The following is a 21850-nucleotide window of genomic DNA, read 5'->3' as shown; positions in this document are numbered from 1 at the left end:
GGCGTCACTGGAGATTTCTCTTGCAGCATTGGGGACGCCCCCAGTGCTGTTTGAGCGCTGGGGACCGCCCCCAGTACTGCAAGAGAACTCATTTGCATACAGAAGAAAACCAGGATTTCTACCAAACGGTAGTGCGGAGAAGACATCTAAAGGTAGGAGAAGAATAGCCTTTCTTAAGGCTACTCCTAAATGTTAGGGAGAAAAAATGCCAGTTTAATGATTGAATCCCTTTAAAAACTGAACTATTGTCGTTTCCACCATCTACTAACCAAACTAATCCTGATATTTTCATTTCAGTCTGTAATCTAACCGTAACTTTGACGCAGCATGCCCACTGTTTTTGGATTGTGTTTGCAACATGCCCACTGTCTTTGAGCTGTGTTTCACTCAGTCCTTTCCTCTACCCCTTGTATACAATTATTTGCATGCTCATGCTACTTGCACCTCAAAATCATCTCCAGAATCAACCCTTTTCTTACTGTGAGAACATCCAAACCTCTTTTGGTTGCCCTGATTCACTCTCGATGTGGCTACTGTAACTCCTTGCTAATCGGTCTTCTCTTCAATAAACTCACCACTACAATGTATCCTGAATGCAGCGGCCAGGCTCTATTTTCAGTCTAAATGCTACACCAATGCCTCCAGTCTGTGACAGTCACTGCGCTGGTTGCCTTTCCATGATAGAATACAATGTAAACTTATCACCCTTCTCCACAAGTTGTCCAAATTGAAGCACCTCCCAACATCTCCTCTCATCTCTGTCTGCCCTTCTACTACTTGTGCTGTGTGTTCTGCCAATGGCCTGAGATTAACATCCTCTATAACTAGAATCTCCCTACCAAAACTTCTCCCAAATTGCACCAAATGTCTGGAATGTGTTACCCCAAGCAATCAGATTAACACCCAACTTCTAGTTTGAAGTCAGTTCTAAAAACTCATCTCTTTTAGGGTACTATAGGGACTGTAACTAAGCTGTAATTGTAGAATACAGCTCTGCACTGATGTAGCAGAATTATAAAGCAGCCAAGCAACTAAATAAAAGGCATGTTACCTCATGTCCATACAGTCATTATAAGAACATGAGAAAAATAGTTACACACGTTCCATTGTGTTCAAGCTTTTATCTCAGAATATAATTTTCTATTAGTCAACTTATACATTAATAGCTGTTCAGTCTTTGCTTTGCTAATTTCTGCCAGAACTTTTGCTTATACAGTACCTGTCACTTCTCCTGACCTTGTTCACATTTGCGTTTGGTAATATATTTGTGGAGTCCGCATGGAGACCCCCTGAATGGACTACCGAATGCATTGCCAAGCAATGAAAGACTATAGACTATAATGGGGTCCGTGTGCTATCTGCATGAATCATGCGGATATGAAAGTAGATCGCAAAGTACTTTTCATTATAGTCTATGGGGTCTGTGTGCTTTCACTGCACACCGCTTGGCAATGCATTTGGTATTCCATTTAGGGGGGTCCCTATGCGGACTCCCCGCACGGATTACCAAACACAGATGTGAATAAGGGTTTAGGCCTCCTGCAAGTAAAAATGGCATCCATGACTGTTGTCCATGTATCATATGTGGTTTTCACTGACTCATACAATTAAAAGAATTTATAGATCCACAATTACAGACAGATATAGAACCTGTTCCATAATTTGCGGATCTACAATTCGGACCTGGTACTCAGCCGCAAAAACTGCAGCTGTGTGTTTGGGACCATTGTATTGCATGTGCTTGTACTTTAATCCGCAATTGCGGATGGGTGGGGGGGTATTTATATAAGGGGGCATAAGGAGAATTCATTTATATTAAGGGGCATTATGGGGCGAGGTTATTTATATAAGGTGTCATTACGTGGCATCATTTATATAAGTGGTCATTAGGGCGCAATATTTGTTAGGGGGAATGAGGGGCATAATATAAGAGGGCAATTCATTTGATTAAGGTGGCACTTGGGCTTTATTAAGGCTAAGGCCCCATGTAACAGGCTTCAGAAAAAAAAGTGCTGCAGGAAAAACTGTCAGTAATGCATCACTGTTTTTCCTGCAGTGCTTTTCACAGGAGGTCTACAAAGGTTTCTGCGGACTTTCTGCTTCCAGGGAAACCGCCAGCATTTCCATAGGTATAATTGACATGCTACGATTTCCAAAAGTACAACTGTTTTGGAAATTGCAGAATTTTTCTGCAATGTGTGGATGGAATTCGCTAGAATCCTTTGCAAGAACTGTAAAATACTGCATTTTTTCCACGATGTTTACACCATGGTCACAACACGGTACTTACTCCATGTGAAGCCCTGGCCTTAAGGAGTTTTCCAACTCGTTTTGATTGATGATCTATCCTCAGATTCAGTTATACCATTTTGGGGAATGTTTATTGCTTAGATCACCTTTTATTTAAATCAGAGGCGAAACAGTGAAAAAAACAGTGGTTTGGCAAATTTGATTTTGACATTCACCGTACAGGAAAAATATTTTATAGGTAGACTGGGCATTTTTGGACACAGGGATAACTAATGTGTATGTGTATCACAGTAATTTTCTTCTTCTATATGTATTCTAGGGAAAGGAGGTGATTTAGAACTTTTGTTTTTTTTATCTTTTTATATATTTTTTAAACTTTTGTTTTTTTTTAACTATTTAATTAACCCCCGCCTAGGGGGCTTGAGCCTGTAATCATTTAATTGTAAGTCCCGTAGACTGCAATACAAGTGTATTTCAGCCTATGGGAAATTCTATACATTACTATTGCAGATGGTCATAGACCAGCCGCAATAGTAATATTCCTATGACAGGCCTGGGAGCCTTCAGTAGGCTCCTGGCTGTCATAGGAACAGGTCGGCTCCTGCAACCTTGCCGTGCAGGAGCCGGCCTGCAACTTTACAGGTATGGGGGGCTATTCTGACACTTTGGGAGGAGGGGGGGCTTTGCAATATTAATGCCTGCGATCAGAGTGGACTCTGATTGCGGGCATTAGCCCCAGCATCTCTGCCGTACATTACAGCAGAGACCCGATTGCTATGGCGACCGCTTTGCAGCAGACCAGCCGCCATTAGCTTTACATACCTGGCATCCGCTATAAAAATTTTCAGGGGTTAAAAAGTCATCTTATATGCCAGAAAATACGGTACTACATTTTTCAGTACACATACACTACATGACTGAGATCATGTGAGATAACTGTGCCTGATTACTTGTCGGCCGGAAAGCTTTCTTATGTGTATCACTAGTATAATGTGAATGATGACAATCTCTGAATATTGCTTTGGAATATGTTGGCGCTATACAAATAATGGAAAATGAAGAAAATGTGTCATTTCTATATGTTTTCTTCCTCAAAGGTCTGGCAGGAAAAATCTAATCATTTGTAAGTGTCTTCATTTAGCAAATGTGAGTCGCAGACTTGAAGTCATTATTGAATAGAGTTCTATATGAAAAAACAAGGCTATATGTTGGCAAGGAAAAGCTAAGAGCCAAGATAAAATTGTATGATTGAATAGTGGTGAATCTGATAATACAACATTACTAACTAAGGCTTTTGTGTAAAATTGTATGTACACACATTGTGTCAGACTAGATAATACAGCGACTATTAGGAAATCACCGAGTAGCTGTACAGGATAAGTGCTAGTTTGGAAATAACACAGTAGCCTTATCATTTCATCCCATAAATGCACGATGGGATAGAAAAAAAGATAGAGGTGACTGCTCTGCTTTCAAGGAGTATAGCAGAAAAGCCATGGTATCCAGCAGAGCACACCAAAGGGCTTACCAGGGGAACCATTCAACATTTTAAAGCAAAAAAAAAAAAACTTTTCACAACTGTGCTTGTTTATTAGAGAAAACTCAAAAGGGGTTATTCAGCCTTTTAAAACTGATAGCCTATTGTTCGGATAGACCGTCAATATTAGATTGCTGGGGGCCCGACTCAGCACCCCTGCGATTAGATGTTTGCCCTGGTGCAAGCACTTCAGCATCTTCAATACTCACACTGATTTGCAGTCTGATCCATACTCAGACAGATGAACTTTTTTGTAGTAGCTGTTCTAGATATTTCAGCTTTGTCCCATTGGGATAAACCTGCAATACTCAAAACGGCCATTACGAAACGTGCATGAGTGCAGCAGCTCCTTCAGACCGTTGACTGGCAGGTAGTGCTGAGAGATGGATTCTCACTAATTTAATATTGATAGCATATATGAATTGTAGGTCATGAATTGTAAAAAGGCTAAATTACCTGTTTAAGATGAGGATAATAACTGTGCATGCACTCTGTGAGCTAAAGAAAGCTAAATATGCCTTTGCCTAGTGATTAACCCCTTTGCAACATCCACCATAATAGTGGAGCAGATGTTGGGTATTTAAATATGGGGGTCACTCAGGAGCTGAGCAGCCGCCATTGCCATCATTTTGGGTAGGATTGCCAGCGCCGAGAATGAGATCCGGTGCCGGTGTTCCATTGCGTTGATAGCCAAAAGCCTATTGAAGGCTCCCAAACTTGTCTAGCATTCATTTGTATGCCATACTTTATGCAGCCTGTCATACACATGACGATATATTGCAATGCATTAGCATTATAATGCATTTCATTACTGATTAGACTCCCAGGGTTTCAAGATCCCTAGGGGTTCTAATAAATTAAGTATTAAAAGAAGACTAAAAATATATATAAAAAATTTTTTTAAAAAAATTAAAAATTCAAATCACCCCCTTTTCCTTAAAATACATCTAATAGTAAAAAACATATACCTATTAGGTAACCCTGATTTTGTATATGCTGGTCCACAAACTTATAAAAATATTTTTCCTATACAGTGAATGTCATAGCGGGGGGGGGGGGGGGGGAGGGGATCTAATTTGCCAAACCAACGCTTTTTTTATCTGTTTCAGCTCTGACAAAAAATTTTAATAAAAATTGATCCAAGCAATAGACATTCTTGAAAATGGTATAACTAAAAAGTACACCTGGCCCCATGAGAAAAGCCGCCCTATGCAATTTTTTTTGTAAAGTTTTGGACTTTTGTTAAGGGGTTAAACTGTACACAAAACTATAAATATTTGGTATCCCAGAATCATACCGAAAGATAGAATATAGGTGAAGTGTCATTTTGGCTGAACAGTGAATGCTGTAGAAACCAAGCCCGTAAGTAAGTCGCACAAATCGCACTTTTTCTCCAATTCCACCCCATTCAGAATTTTTTTCCAGCTTCCCAGTACATTATACAGAATAATAAATGGTACCATTATGAAGAACACTTTGTCCTGCAAACATTAAGCCTTCATATAGATCTGTGAACAGGAACATAAAAAAGTTTTGGAAGGCAAGGAGTCAAAAACGAAAATTGAAAAATGCCACCAGCAGAAAGAGGATAAAGGGGTTGTGCCACTATGGATACTTATTTCCTATCCACTGGCAGGAATATGTGTCCCATTGCTGAGGGCCTGAACTTCAGGTTCTCTAGTGATCAGGAGGATGGAGAACCAAAAGTCACCCTAGAGCTACTTTGGGAATGGAACACTGTAATCTGTAATGGACTGTAATCTGTAGCAGAGCCTTGCAGCCTTATAGAAATGAATGCAGCGCTGGTTACACACGCATTCCATTCACAAGGAGTCTCCTGATCACTGAGGGACTCGGCAATCGGGCCGCCAGAGATCTATCACTTATTCCCTGTCTCGAGAATAGGGGAAAACATCCATTACAAAAAAACACATAAAAGCTAAAGGAAGAAAAAGTCAGTACAGTTATCACTATCTAGGGTGTGGGTTCAGCCTTCCCTGACTTCTCCTATTCAAAGTCTGACATTTACAGAGAAATATGATAATTACATGAACCATATTTTTGGTGTAGGTGAGGGGATGGCGGGTACAAGAAGCAAAAACATTGCCTCACATCTATGTGTTTATGTATGTATGCATCTATCTATCTATCTATCTATCTATCTATGTGTCTGTCTGTCTGTGTATATCTATCTATATCTATCTATCTATCTAAGTAAAAGCAAATACAATTTCTAATTCCTACTTCTCCTTCAATTATTCTCCTCACTAAAAGGCAAACCTATGACAAAGTTTACAAATGAATTGAGTTATGGTAACAGCAAGTCATCATTAAAATTGATGCACATAACTCTCCAGGCAGCATTCTCCAAACTGTATATTAATTTAATATCAAACATAAAATGTTTCTTTTAGTTATGACTCTTCATCACTGTGTGAAAGATATTATGGTTATAACAATAGCAACATCATCTACATCTTTTACATCATTTCCCATAAATATTTTACTAAGAATTTATACCAAAAGGCCAAGAATCTATTATTTCTTCCCAATGACACTCATTTAATGCCCATTAAAATGCAAATACATCTATGGTTTTTAAATCAGGAAAATTAACATTAACAGTATGATGATTGATTAAAGGTCACAGAGACTGTATAACTTCATTTCGCAGATAATGACTGTGTTTGGGTTCTCTCCAGATTGTTAGGGATTCATAATTAATTTGGTATGTGAATGTGTGAATAATAACATCATTTCCTAAATTTTGGCTACTTTTTTTTAGGCAGCTGAAGATGGCACATGGGTCGTACTCCAGAACTGCCACTTGGCTATTAGTTGGCTTGCAGATCTTGAACAAATTTGTGAAGAAGTCATTACAGATCCAGAAAAGACAAAATCTAGCTTCCGATTATGGCTGACCAGTTATCCTTCGCAAAGTTTTCCTGTATCTGTTCTGCAGAATGGAATAAAAATGACCAATGAACCCCCAAAGGGACTAAGAGCAAACTTGTTAAAGTCATACCTCAGCGATCCAATTTGTAATCCGTCTTTCTTTAATGGCTGCAACAAACCACAGGTAGGTTACCTTTACTGTGTCACTGCGCTCAACATGCTCATTAGTATCTAGGCCAAGCATTCACAGACCATGACTAGATCAGGTGAAGACTGAAGGTAAAACCCATAGCAACTGGGAATTCACGAGATCTAATAATGTTATTAATGCTTTACACAATTCTGCTTCTTAATTTTAAATAATATGTGGTTATTTAATTAATAAATAATATATCACAAAATATCCAATGGAGCAGCTGAAAAATGTTTGCACTGTTAGGTAGTTAAAGAGGATATATCAGCAAAAAAAAAAAAAAAACATTTAAATATGTGTTTTTATAAATATATTTTAATACATTTTTGACAGCAGCTTTAAATTTTCAATGTTACAAGCCACATAAAAAACTTTAAAAATTTTAATATTTTCACACTGATACTCCATCACACTAAAATATTATTTCCAATTCTCTGTAATTCATTGATCAGCTTCTCTGTATATACAAGCCCGACAAGAGGAAAGTCATTATCATTAGAGGATGGACTCTCTGACGCTTCCTGGAGACTATAATAATATATGAGATTTTTCAATTGACTTTCATCCACTGCCATAAAGCATGCACAGTATATTGTACAGACAATACAGGAATATGGGTATCCCTAGAATAGGATTTGTATATAAGGCTGAGGCCCCACAATGTAGAAAAGCATCACTTTTTGTTGCAGATTTTGCTGTGGTTCTTTAAGCTAAAGCCAGGAGTAAATGGATCAGAAGGCAGAAGTATAAGTAATATAAATATATATACAGTATATATATCATTCATATTGTAGCCACTCTTGGCTTTGGCTCAAAAAACACAACAAAATCTGCAACAAAAAGGCTGATTCTCTGCAATGTGGGGCCTTAGCCGAAAGAATAATTTAAGTTTTGATTTTTGGAAAAAAAAAAAAAGTTTCCTGGTTGTTATGGGCTTAATTAAAAATTATTTAAAAATAATAGTAATAATAAATTAAAGAAAATGAATAAGGATCTTGGAATTGCACACATAGCCCTGCTTTCAACACAGTGACATTAACTAGGTCTTGTCATATATTAAAATAATTGTTGTAAAATGGCACTTTGTTAATTTTTTTTAGAATTTTTCCCATTTTACCTTATTTAGCAACTGCTATTTGGTTTAAGCTGGAAAAAACATAATGCCCTATTTGTCACAAAAAGTTGCAAAATTCATCACAGTGACCTAAAAAAATAAAATGATGTATGTATTTGACCAGTATCGAAAAAAGGGAAAAATTGCATTGGTCATTAGGGTTAGAATGCATCCTGGGGAAATGGATTAAACTGTTGTTACTAACTGTATCCTATATATAGTGTTTTCTCAATATTATCATAAAAAATATGAAAAAATAGATAATGACGTATAATAACAGAACAAGATAAGACAAATAAGATTCATTAACGCAGTAGTTATAGTAATAGAGTTTTGGAATCCGGGCAATAAATAATGAAATACTGACCTTTCAGAACTTCTCTGGCACATTGGAATTGGCAGGTCCATATTGAAAACATAGGAAGAGCAAACTAACTGTAAGAAGCAGGAGAATTGTTTTACGTCCCGTCATCAAACTGTCAACAGAAATGATAGTTCTAAGAATTGGGGATATTCTCTTTGCTGCTTTGCTGTGGAATCTCTTGACATGAATGTCAACAAATATCCTGTCACATCAGTCAGATTTTTCATCTTGCAGTTTATTTTGTTGTATGTTTGCTGCAGTGTAACCTTGTCGTGCTTGAAAGATAGTTGAACTATTGCAAAAATATCCTGCACCGTGTAATGACTTGTTCAATATGTCAGTGTTCTAGTTTCATAAATGTACAGCACAATGTGGATGACGTTCCATTTGTCACTTTAGCGAGTACAGAGAAGCATACACGTATTGCTGAGTTTATTACTGTGTTGTTTACTTTATATATACATCGAAATCGATACCTTTTATAGTTATTCAGAATCCCAGGTAAACTACAAAAACATGCAACTGATTTGATCAAAGTGTCAATGTTGCTCTTCGGTCTATTATTCATAAAGAGTCACTAAGAAAAAAATGAAAACTCTTTATTGAACATTTTTATGTTTTTATACGACCCCCAAATATGCAATACAGCAAAGGAATTGGATTCCAAATGGTTATTGGTCATTCCTGTTTTCCAAACAACATCTGAGACATTTGACTTATCAGCATAGTGGAGCAAGAGCTTGCTCTTATTAACCTTTCTGCAAAAAATATTTCTTTCTAGTCTTAAACACAATTATTTATTCTCAGATGTACATTAGGACTAGATTGCAAATGGCACTGTGACCCTGGCTAGTGATGGTCTGTGTGCACGGACTAAAAGCCTTAAGACTTTGAGCTTGTAAATGTAAACAGTCGCACAGTGGCACCCATGAGGACCCATTACAGAAAAACATATATTTTATTTTAATGGATGCATCTGTTCTCAATAATGTAGTCCAGTACACTTGTCCGTTAAGTACGATATATATATATATATATATATATATATATATATATATATATATATAGTGGGAAAGTTAGCTCGGCGCCATGGTACGGACCCAAACAGTTAAGACAGAGACACAAAATGTGCAGCAAACGGGTTTATTTAGCAAAAAAAAAAAAAAAATCAGGAAAATAAATAAACCTTGACTTCAGGCACAAAATAAACTAAGCAAAATACAGCCTTAACTTCAGGCAAAAACAAAATAAATAACTGCTCGTTTGAGCCACTAGCTAAGGCCTGGTTCACATCTACGTTTGGTATTCTATTCAGGGAGTCCACATTGGGACCCCGGGAATGGAATACCAAATGCATTGACAAGCGGTGAGCTTATGAAAGCACATGGACCCCATAGACTATAATTCGTGTGGACAGCGCGCAAAAAAAACATGGACCCCATTATAGTCTATGTGGTCTGTGTGCTTTCATAAGCTCACCGCTTGTCAATTCGTTCGGTATTCCATTCTGGGGGTTCCCCATGCGGACTCTCCAAATGCAATACTGAACGCAGATGTGAACCAGGTCTAACAGAACAGATAACCTAACTATACGTGTGGCTTACTTCCAGCTACACGAACACAACAGGCAATATTGTCTCACCAGACTCAGGGTTACAGGACAGAACCATACACCTCCTTTCACTTCATGGAACTGCACTGCAATGCAAGAGCTGCAGGCTTTTTCTGGCCCAGTAATTAACCAAGGATCTACACCTGGGCTGAGGCCTACTCCAGACCCACCCTGGGCCACAAATATGTCAGAAACCCAGGGCTGATATATCTGGACTCCAGCACTCTGCCTGTCACCTTCTCACAATACATATATATGCTAAGGTTCATACAGTATCATAGTTGAATATTAAACTGGCCATAGAGATTAGATTATTGTTAGCTAATTTCAAAAGATACAACATAATCCAATGTATATTACTGTAGGTTTTCAGTCAACATTTGTTCAACAGATTTGGGGAAGGAAAACAATCAGACGTGTTGAATTACAACTTGTCTAATGCTTTGTTTTCAGTGGCGATAAGTCACCTCTAGTGGTGCATGTATACTACTACTTAATATACGATAATTAGAGATGAGCGAGTACTGTTTGGATCAGCCGATCCGAACAGCACCCACGCATTGAAATGAATGGACGTAGCCAGCACGTGGGGGGTTAAGCGGCTGGCCGGCGTCAAAGCGGAAGTACCAGGTGCTTCCATTCATTTCAATGCGTGCGTGCTGTTCGGATCGGCTGATCCGAACAGTACTCACTCATCTCTATACGATATACATATACTACTACTATAGACATATACTATTTAATACATATATAAGTGCATTGATCTCAACTAATAAAAAACATGCAATATTATGTATTTTTACATATATAAAAAAAAAAAGCATTCTACATGAAAAAAGCATTCTACATTCTTCAATTCAGTTGGTGCTAAAGTACACTGACAAACACAAGTCAAATCCATGCTAAACAAAGTTCTTTTGGTAGTAATTTGGCTAATGACATGCTTTGGTCAAGGTAGATTTATACATTAGAAGAACTGGCCTTTACACATCAGAGCCATGCATGGTATAAATCTAGCCTTGCATAAAATTCTATGTATGTCAAAGGGTTAAATACTGTACAAAAAGCAATAGTTGTTTTATACTATTCCCTGAAAAGGAAAGCTTTTTTTTTTTCTTTCTTGTTTTCCTATTTTACACCACATTTGGCAAGCACTGTCCTGTCCATCTTCTATCTATAAATGTGATTTCACTTGACAAGAGGTATTCTTGTCATTGTCAAACCACAACAGCCAATTCTCCCTGCAGCTGAACAAAACAGCAGGAACTACATTACAAGAATTAAGACCAGGAAATAGGAATGACTAGAAGAGATTACATTATGTCCAGCGGTGGACAAGATAACCTACACATTTAGGGAGGTGTCCATCTAAATTTAGCAAAAGAGGTAAAAAAAAAAGCAATGAATTGATTTATTGGACAAATGAATTCATTTTTATGAAATTGCTTTTAAATGAAGGTTTCTGCCAAACTAGGATGTTTCAAATCTTACCTATTAGATATGTTGTCTGGGAATTAAAACTAGTTTTACGTAACTAAATAATCCCTTGATTTCAATGTCTTTCTGTCACATTACATTTGTGTGAGAGAGATGAACAGTGTGATACATTTTCTAAATAGAGTATGGCAATTCTGGCTGTAAATGAACAGAATGTGCTCGAGTAGGATGTGTAATGCACATCTTGTCCTTGGCTGTCATTGTCCATCTAGCTATGTTTGGACCACTTAGCAACCATTTCACAGTTAACTCTCACTTTTTATTTTAAACGCCTTAAAGAGCTTTTTGTGGGCGCTGGTATGACATACATTGCATTCACTGCATGCTTGAACGGAAATATTATGTATCTACCACTGATCAAGCTATATGTAATTGAATTGAATAGACAGTGACCTTCTATACTCGCAGGATTTATGCTTAAAGTAGCATTCCAGTAGGAGAGCTACAATTCCCTTGCCAGTCAATCCCTGCTAACACGAATGTCAACTCACTTGTGTACAAACTTAGCACTCAACACTTGGCACCACCACCTAGTATTCACTTGTACACCTGTACTTCACTGGTAATATACATAGCAAATCTTCACAGAGGCATGAATATTTGGTCATGTCACAGTTCCTGGAGGAATATCTATTGATAAAAGAAAATATTCTGTTGACAGCCACTAATGTTAAGCAGAAGGAAAAATGTAGCTGTCATGGGGCAGCTGCCTTTTTTTGTTCATCATGGAGTTGGTGGGCACCAAAGAGTTTGCTTTTTGAGGCCAAAACAGTCTTTTTATTCAACAATTAAAGAAACAATAAGGGCTAGTTCACACGTGAACAAAGGGGAAGATTTTGACAGCGGATTTCACTTCAAAATCCGCCCCTTTACAATAGTGGTCTATGTAGATTGCTAGTTTTTTTTTCTGCTAGCAGAAAAAAAGAAGCAACCTGCCCTTTCTTCAGGTGGAAGCCACGGCGCGCTGAGCCGCGGCTTCCGCCTAGCGGCAGCACCCTCTGAAGTCAGCTCATTCATTTGAGCCGGCTCTGGAGGGGAAAGCCACGACTGCGATGGTTGTGGCAGGCAGGTTTTGACCCGAGAGTGACGCGGCTCCCGCGTCACTCTCTGTGTCAAAATCCGCACCGCCCCCTGTGAACGAGCCCTAATATTTCCAGAATTTTACTCTTCACAGTACTATTAATAACTGACTGTGAGTATCTGGCCATTGGTAGCCCCAACACTATTCCTATAATTTGTCTACAGCTTTCACTTACAAAGCACAATGCCCACCCAGAATTGGGAGAAAAGACAAACCACCCCCACATTCTGAACGTAGGTGATGGAAAAGCTATTTGAACTAAATAACTGGAGTAAATGGAGAGGGCTTTCTGATAAAGAAAAGGCCATTTTTTTTTATTTTCTTTTTGTTGATGTAGCGTTAAGCAGATATAGATAAAAGAGGATAGATAAAGAGGACAGATAGGAGCTGACTTACAATCTGAAGTTCTTTTAACCCACATTTGTACATGAAAGGCCACAGTTCAGTACATTGAAGTGAAGAATAGCAGGGCCGCCAACCAGATTTTTGTTCTTATCTGGACAAGTTGGAATAGGCATGGCAACCTACTATGCCCAAACCCTACTGTGCTGTCAATTACACCAGCCTACCCAAGGACAGGGGAGCTGTGCCCACACTATTTGTGTATCTTAGAGTCATGACAAAGAGAGATGCTCACTTCACAGGATCTGAGTCACCAGTCCTTTACTGAGGTAGTAGTTGTCCAGCAAACAAGCAGTTAGTACAAATTGCTAAATGGTAGCAAGGATCAACAACAGCAGTTAGAAACTGTAAATGCTCAGGAACTCAAGATGGAAGACCAAAAGTATTGGGAAAGCCTCCCTTTTATGTTCAATCAATCACAGAAGGTCTCTCTTTACCACAGAAATTTTCCCAGGTATAATGGAGAGAAGGGCCAGTTGGGGCAAGGGCATAATGCATCGACCATTCACTTTAGTGTACAGAGTGAACACAGCATTCCAAAAGAGCCTAAGGGTAGCACACTCCCACCAGATATGGTAAAGTGTACCTCTCTCAGAGCCACAGTGCCAGCATCGGTAAGACACCCCAAGATAAAACCTATGCAGGAGGTCAAGGCAGCGGTATCACTGAGTCAGCATTTTGAAATTCTTTTCCTGCCCACTGCAAGACAATGGGAGTTTATGTGTAAACAGGAATAACCTGCCCCAGTTGACAGGAAAGAGACTCCCAGGGACCCATAAAGGTAGGGTTTCTGGGTACAGCATCTTTGAGGAGAATGCTATAGAGTGCAGACAGGGCATGCAGGGTGTTGTCCACGTGAGAGAATGCAGACTCCAGATTTGTCATGGTGCAAGAAAGTAGTGGAGGCAAGGAAAATTTACAGAGAAAAGTGCTAAGTTGGCCAATTCCAGTCAGGACAAGTGAGAGTCAAGTGAGAAGCATGCAAAAGCTCCAGAGGGGAAAGAAGCATGTCACCAGCAACCTTGCACAAGTGAATGTCATCCCTACTCCACCAACAGAGGAATTTATCCACCAAACAACCCAGAGCGAATGTGAGATTATGGAAATAGGGCTAAGGGGGCCATAACCCTAGCAACGCAGCCACCTGCATACATTGCATCCCAGATCCGGAGAAAATGTAGTGATAACAAAAAGTTCTTGATAGTACTAGGGAGGAAATGGACCGGAACCCAGGGTAAAGAGGGCAGGTGGGACGAAAGCCTCAATGAAGAACTACTGCTTGTCTGCGCCATGATAGTGCCAGTCAGAGGCGCAAGAGGACAGCTGAGTGGTAGCCTAGGGTCAGGTAAGCCCACACTCCCACTGCTTTTACAATGGTTCAACATCCAAAATCGCAGTCTACTCAAACCCCATATGAACGAAAGCCACCCTTCTAAAAGGAAACTTTCACACCCAGTGTGACTACAAGGCATTAGGCCACAGCATGAATAAGGATACCATAGACAGAGTGGCCACCACACTTAGAACAACTAATAGGCACAAATGGGTTCCAAAATTTATTATAAAGTATAGGTAATGCATGTAGAATTTTTTTTTTTATTTTTTTTTTTTATGAACAGTGGAAAAAAGAAATTTATGGCAACCCTGGTGTTGGGACGCTATGTAATTTCAGTACCGTAGACATCTATTCATTTTATTAAATGTGTATTGAATATGATTGTTGTCTTGCAGGTCTGTACAGTCAGCTCATTAAAAAGATGTCCCAATGTGATGACAATAAAACAGGTGGAAGTCAGCAGGAGAGGTCAGAACAGACAGGAGAGTTTCATGACAGCCTCTGTCACATACAGCAGGCTGGGACTTTCCTGAGATCTGTGCTGCGCCAACTGTGAGATTCAGCATGAATGAAAACCTAGGCTTACATTTATCTAAAACGGCGTTCCAGTCCGTAAGGGTAAAATGACACATCTACGCTGAAATATCACCTCATTGACATCATTTAAGATGGGTACGGTTGCCCCGCCACTCCATTCAAGGCAGACCTTCACCATCCTACGCGTGTTTGTTTTGACATAGCCATAAAAGTAACGTGTATAAATGGTGTGATATTGTGGTGCTCATTACGCGCCCATCATACGGCTTTGTGCTTCCCAGCTGATATAGACGGATATTTCACAGTAATGAGCACGCTGCTTTGACTTCTTGCTTAATTAAGAAATATTTTCTTGTGTTTGGGCAGTTCATGGGAGGATTATTGTTCTGCCTCAAACCTCTCTTCTAACCTTGGAAAGATATCTATCATGCATTACCTCAGGATAGGAAAAAAATAAAATGGGAAACTTGAACACGCGACTGACAAGATAGGTTGCTATGGTTACTTAAGCTTTTTTTTTTTTTTTTTTTTTTAACTTTTCCATTTGCAGTTGCAAACCACTTGAAAAGTGTCATATCTGAATGAATATTATATCAAAGCTATTATGCTTCTTCCCGTGGAATAACAGACTTCCTGATTAACAATGTGGACTCATTTACAATTTCCAGGTCATACGCCTGTTTACTGGTGAAACATCTCACCGACAATGCGAAGGTCAAGATATACAAATGTCACTTTTCATATATTTAATACCCGCCGCTATGAAGACTAGTATGTTGTGTATATTGTTACCTGTGTGTAATTTGGTAGATATTGTATGCATCGTAGTGTTTACTCTGATTCTTGATATCATTTACATTTTACAAATCTGCTATTCTTTCGTGAATATATAGTACATGTTCTCTATGGGTACATCGTGCACATGGCAGAGGCCCTATGAATACATTCCGTACACTGCTACATTGTGTCTCTGTGAGGCAGAGCATTCTCCCATAGAAGCAATGCTCCTAATTGCTGCACAGAAACTGTGAATCCTCCTGCACCTCTGTATACAGGTTTTGGCACATGTCAGCACTGTAGGAACCCATGACAGGCTACAGATGCAATACTGAGTATTCAGGTGTAGATGAGACCCATGGATGTATTCATACTGTGTTTGTAGTGTACGTTATTCTAGGAAACCTCTTGGCACAGTCTATACCAAAAGGGTTCTTTTGGCATATGCTAATATTCCGTTTCTTAACCTATATGGAATAGCGTACTCAACTATAATATTCCATACTGAGTTATCTGAAATTTCCCCATTGCGGGACTATTAAAGGATTATCTTATCTTATCCTGCAAATTATGACCTATAGACAATGTATAAACTACTGTAGATGCCAGCTCTACTTATCTTTGGTGTGTACCACAGATAAAAGAAATACTATTTATATCTTTTCTTCTAAATGAATATCCACAGTGCTTTTACTGCTTATACCCTTGTGCCCCATCAAACATTTTTAGGCATACTATCAAAGTAAAGTGCTGCGGAATATGTTGGTGCTATATAAATAACTTATTGTTATTAGATCCAGACTAGAAAATAAGACAGACAGAATTCTAGCTGATCAAAAGCAATGTAATTTAGTGCTTATCCCAGTGAGATATGATGGTTCCTTCACAGAAGAATGTGGCTGTTCTACCTGTTTGATGAAGGGTATAAATAATGGACCATCCCGCTTATAATACCCTTATAGGGTATTTTAATATGGGTTTTCTAAACCATAAAATTCCTTGAATGTCCCCATTAATTCATTTTATTTTGTGCCTTTAGATGACTTTAACGTAAGTTCTATCAGATTAGTGAACAAAACCAGTAACCTGATGAATTCTATTGAATCCTATTATAAGTCCTCTATTCACAGAAGCTTTGATGCTATTGTGAACAGAGCCATATGCATCACTGTGCAACACCTTGTAAAAATTCAAACTATATTTAGGTTAATCAAAAATTGTACTTGTAATACCAGGTGAAATGTCTAAATGTATATTGAGGTCATATTCATTGAGACATTGGTTGGGATATGAATTTAATTCTGTAATAAACCACTGCTGTCTATGGAAGGGAAGGATTATTGGGTTTTGTGTGAGTGTGTGTGTGGGGGGTGATTTTTGCTATTCTTTTCACTGTTTATTGTATGTTATGTTAAATATTTAATACAAGATGATCTGATAAAAATAAATAAATCTAGGTACTCCAAAGTATCTATTAGTCCTCATGCACATATCATTAGGCTGACATATTTCACAGAAAATAAGTCTGTCTAAGGGCTGGTTTACACTAGCGCTTGTATTCCATCCGCAAGGAGTCCGCATGGAGACCCCTCGGAGGGAATGCAATTGCAAGCGATGTGCTTGGAAAGCACATGGAGCCCATAGACTATAATGGGCTCCGTGTGCTTGCTGCGCACTGCCCGCACGAATGAATTGTGCAGGCAGTGCGCGGCAAGCACACGGAGCCCATTATAGTCTATGGGCTCCGTGTGCTTAACTGCACAGCGCTTGCATTAGCGTTGGTATTCTGTCCAGGGGGGTCTCCATGCGGACCCCTTGCAGACGGAATACAAGCGCTAGTGTGAACCAACCCTAAGGCCCCACATAGCAGAGCACAGTGAAAAAGCACTGCAGGAAAAACCGCAGTTTTTCCCCACAGCACTTTGCTGCTTCAGTTATACCTGTAGGCAAAAAATCGGCATTTCTAGGTATAATTGATATGCTATGATTTCCAGACACGCAACAGTTGCTGTGCATATTTTTCTACAATGTGTGGATGGGACTCGCTACTTTGCAGGCACTGTAAAATGCTGTAGGTTTTGGCGCAGCGTTTACACTGCAGTCAAACTGCGTTGTTTACCCCATATGGGGCCCTGCCCTGAAGGACAGTTTTTATTGCACAGATAGTTTTAGAATATATCTATGTAAAGCTCCTTACAAGTGATTCCTTCTGCATATTCTGTTTGTAACACTTATATAGTCTTCACAAAAACCCAAGGCAAAGAAGAAAAACAAATGAATTTATAGTATAATTGCAAACATTTAATACAGTAGCAAGACAATGCATATATATAGTGTAACCAGGCTGTTCATGTCTCTTAGTTACTTCCCCCCTCAAGTGATTTCTACAGACAGGAAAGCTAAGAATTCTCGCACACTGAGTGACCTTTGCAATAGCATTAAGATCTCCCAGAATAATAAAAGAACAGTGGGTTTCGGAGAAGTTAAGCTCTATATGAGATTTTCTGGAAAAAAAAACGCTCCCTACTCCCAACTCTAACAGCAAGTTTAATTCTGTACTAAGGTCGCGTCAGACTTCTTGTTTTCTTTGAACATTAGCCTGAAGAATACTGTCTTGTATAGAGCAGAATATGTAGACAGAGGTGTAGTATATCAGGCGGTTTAAGAATAGACACATTTCGGTATTCACTAATGAATGCCCAGACTGAATGTAGTGTATAAGTATAGCAGATATTATTACAGCATATCACAAACACAATAAAAGACGTAAAATCCCAGCAGGCAGAACAGGGGGGGATAGTCCTGTTAGTATATTGGCACTCTTGAGCTGTCCGTACCTGTTAGTATGTACAAATAAGCCAAATTACAATGACCTCTCTGTTGTATAGAAATACTCATAATTTCACTTGCCTCTCTAATATGCATAGCTAATTTCTAAATGGTATTTCATATAAAACGTGTAGCTATAAGCTTCTTAGACTCTTCAAAATAAATGTATATAGATCTGGATTATATATCTGCTCTGGCCAACTTATTTTCAGTAATATTAAAAAGGATCCATCATACAGAGAGAGACCTCTACCACTAAAGACCCCTCCCCTATCAGTACAGGCACATTCCAGCACAAGTTGTATTCAGATCAATTCTTCCACCTTAGCTTACTGGCCAACAGCTATCATGGGCCCACTCTGTGGCAACTTTCTTTCTTTTCGTGGAAAATACCACTTGAGTACCACTCCATGAGCTTGTAATTGTCTCAACAGAAAGTCTAATATCCTCCTGGTGTGAGGGTCCTTTCACATACGGAGCTGAGCTCCTTGCCTTAACCAAGTGGCAATTGGCAATATAATAGAGCTAGTCTGCCTCCGCCATGGTCAGTATACAAATATAATTGTATGTATGATTGTTTGCTCCCACACAGATGTATTATTTTCAGCAGTGCACCCTTGTTTATGTGAGGAATGTGCTGCTGACAATGATTTTTTTTGCACACATTTCCTTGTTTGCATACATGTTTACATGTGCAATTCTGGCGAGAGAGAATTCTGGTACACATGACATGTATCACATTATTTGCTTTACAAAGTGCCTAGATAAGGGGGCTTGGATACTTTCATATAATGTGCCAGGTGTGTTAAAGGCCTGTTCCAGTATTTTGGCACAAATTAACTGTTTAATAGAGGACCTTTCCTTAGAGATGTGAGGTATTACGTACCACTAGAAATTCAGCAGTCGGCTTTCCCAGTATGAGTCCAGGTGCTGGCACTGATATCTCTCCACTACCAAAAACGCAGCCATTACAGCGTAGCGTCATCGCTGGGGTGTGAGGAAAGCCCTACCTGACCGTACAAGGCTATGGAAGAATACTGAAACTAACAGCGGTATGGCTAGAACCGGGGCACATACCAGGAAAGGTGACAGTGTACTGAATTCAGTGCACTGTCGGTTTTCTAGTGGTATGTAATACCTCACATCTCTGAGGACAACAGTTCTTCTTTAAAGTAAGCCTCCTTTCAGAGCAGAGTATTTAGTTTCTATCACATTGCATACACCTCTATGATAAGTTTTGGCACATCTTCTGAGTGTCATGTGTAAGTTTATGATGTCTAAATTTTAGATTAGTAAAACTTCTCCAATATCTCTTAAAGAGCTATTCCCATCTCAAGTATTTTATCTATACTTCTAAGAGGTTTACTAAATACATTGCTTAAGAAATGCTGCTTGGCTTGCTCACTAAGGCTGGATTCACACTAGGGTTTGAGTCTCTGTCGCTGAAACCACCTAAAATTGGAGGAGAGAAAAGTCCTGTTTTTTCCGGTTTTAGTACAAAATCTTCGGAAACCTGGCAGACCCCATTGTAGTCTATGTGGTCTGTATCAACTTTCTAAGTGGACAGGGTTTATGTCATTTGGGACTCCAAAGACAGAAAACATGAAAGCTGGTGTGAGCCTAGAGTAATTGAAATTATTCCTCCTATGTTTACACATCATTGTAAAGGCACATAGCACGTTATCTTTTATTAGGTGACAACTCACTGCTCCCTGGGGGGGGGGAGGGGGGGCTGAATTCTCAGATTGTGATTGCTTTCAGAGCTGTTATCAGGATAATCAGGTCTGTTAATTTCAGTTTGCTGACAAAGGCTCAGACAATGTAAAACTCTATATAATCACACAGATAACATGGAATTCACTACAAGTCTATTGTCTGGGAAGAGGTGTTCTCTACAAACCTGTGTAATATAATATACATTTACTGTGTATAATATTTTATCTGCATTTATATTAAATTTCTAGTAATAAATATTATTTTATGGCAAAGGCAGTGTCTGTATCTACTGAGGTACTTCATAGTGTTCTGGCCATCAAACAGTCAAAGCTACCATCTGCCAGCTTGTGGAAGAAAGTGAGAAAAACAGACAGCAGCCAAACTGCTGGGAAAGGGACAGAGGAAAACCACTTTAACTTCCCATATGATTTTTTTTTTAATTATAAAACAAAGAAAAAGTGAAGTAGTGATTTTTTTCCCACCTCTTTGGACATAGTCTATTATTTAAAGGGTCATCCACCAAAAAAAAAAAAAAAAGTCACCCTTCTCATTAATGACAAAACAGTCAAATTTCCTCCTATTAGCACCATTCAGCTGTGACATGTCATTCAAATACAAGCATGGCATCTGCTGATCAAGTCTGACACTTGGCATGTCACTGGTGAGGCCTGACACACTGGCTCTCATTATGAAGTCCCAAGGAGATTCACTTGGTTTTCTTCTGGTAGTAAGAGAATTGAAGATATTCAATAGTGGTCTCAGGTGCTGTTTAAGTGAACACCAAGACCCTATTAGGCTCCAAGAATGGAGGGAAATCCTAAGCAGACACCCTTACCAAATTACTATTACTGTCGTTTGAGGTTAATAATTTGAGTATTAAACTGGAAAAAAGGCCATGTGGCATCTTTCTTTCTTTCTTTCTTTCTTTCTTTCTTTCTTTCTTTCTTTCTTTCTTTCTTTCTTTCTTTCTAGCAAATCTCAAAGCAGTGACCATAAGTACATAAGCTTAAGTAATTTATCAACAAAACATCAATGATCTTAATCTATTTGAGTATATGGTGCCTACAATGATCATCAAACAAATAATAGACTATGATTTTTACCATTTCTCCCCAGGTATTTGAGAAGCTTTTATTTGGATTATGTTTTTTCCATGCACTCGTTCAAGAGAGACGCACATATGGATCCCTTGGTTGGAACATACCTTATGAATTCAATGACTCAGACTTAAAAATCAGTGCCAGGCAACTCCAGGTAACATATGCCATGTCTTGTTACGGATTATAAAATTAAGCATTATAGATATTATGATCAACCAGTCCATCGCTGCACTTCCCAATGGTCCTTTAGCGGACATGCACAAATACAGCATGGTAAAGATACAAGGTACAGCATTAGGATGAGGGTGACATTATCGGCTTTATGAAAGCCTATTTATATATATGTGCCAGTTGGCAGACAGCAGGAAAGTTTATTAACCCACCTGGTGTCCTGAAGATGCTGAAGTTTTAGCGCTGACATCATGTCCCACTGTTGCCAGGCAGTCCTCAAGATGAAGAAGGAAAGGGAAACTATTTTTTGCTTGAGCTATTTTGAAATTCCCAGAGACACAAGCTAGCAATTTCATTTCCAATAAACAGAGAAGAAATAAGTCATTGGGAATTACTATGTGTTCTAGAAATACTGATGTTTCATACTGAACAGTCCCTA

The 21850-nt window shown here is 38.8% G+C and overlaps 1 protein-coding gene across 1 annotated transcript in view; it reads left to right on the top strand.

Moving 5' to 3' along the window:
* LOC142203618 (dynein axonemal heavy chain 3-like) overlaps positions 1–21850 on the top strand; it is a 927911-nt gene that overhangs the window by 884941 nt on the left and 21120 nt on the right. The window contains exons 71-72 of the mRNA XM_075274510.1: positions 6573–6866; positions 21257–21394. Of these exons, the coding sequence (XP_075130611.1) occupies positions 6573–6866; positions 21257–21394 (432 nt within the window). The remainder of the gene's footprint in view (positions 1–6572; positions 6867–21256; positions 21395–21850) is intronic.

This window comes from Leptodactylus fuscus, chromosome 5 (assembly GCF_031893055.1).
Source record: "Leptodactylus fuscus isolate aLepFus1 chromosome 5, aLepFus1.hap2, whole genome shotgun sequence".
Classification (NCBI taxonomy): Eukaryota; Metazoa; Chordata; class Amphibia; order Anura; family Leptodactylidae; genus Leptodactylus; species Leptodactylus fuscus.
Note: the sequence above shows the minus strand (reverse complement) of the source record. Positions and strands in the feature narration are given on the sequence as shown.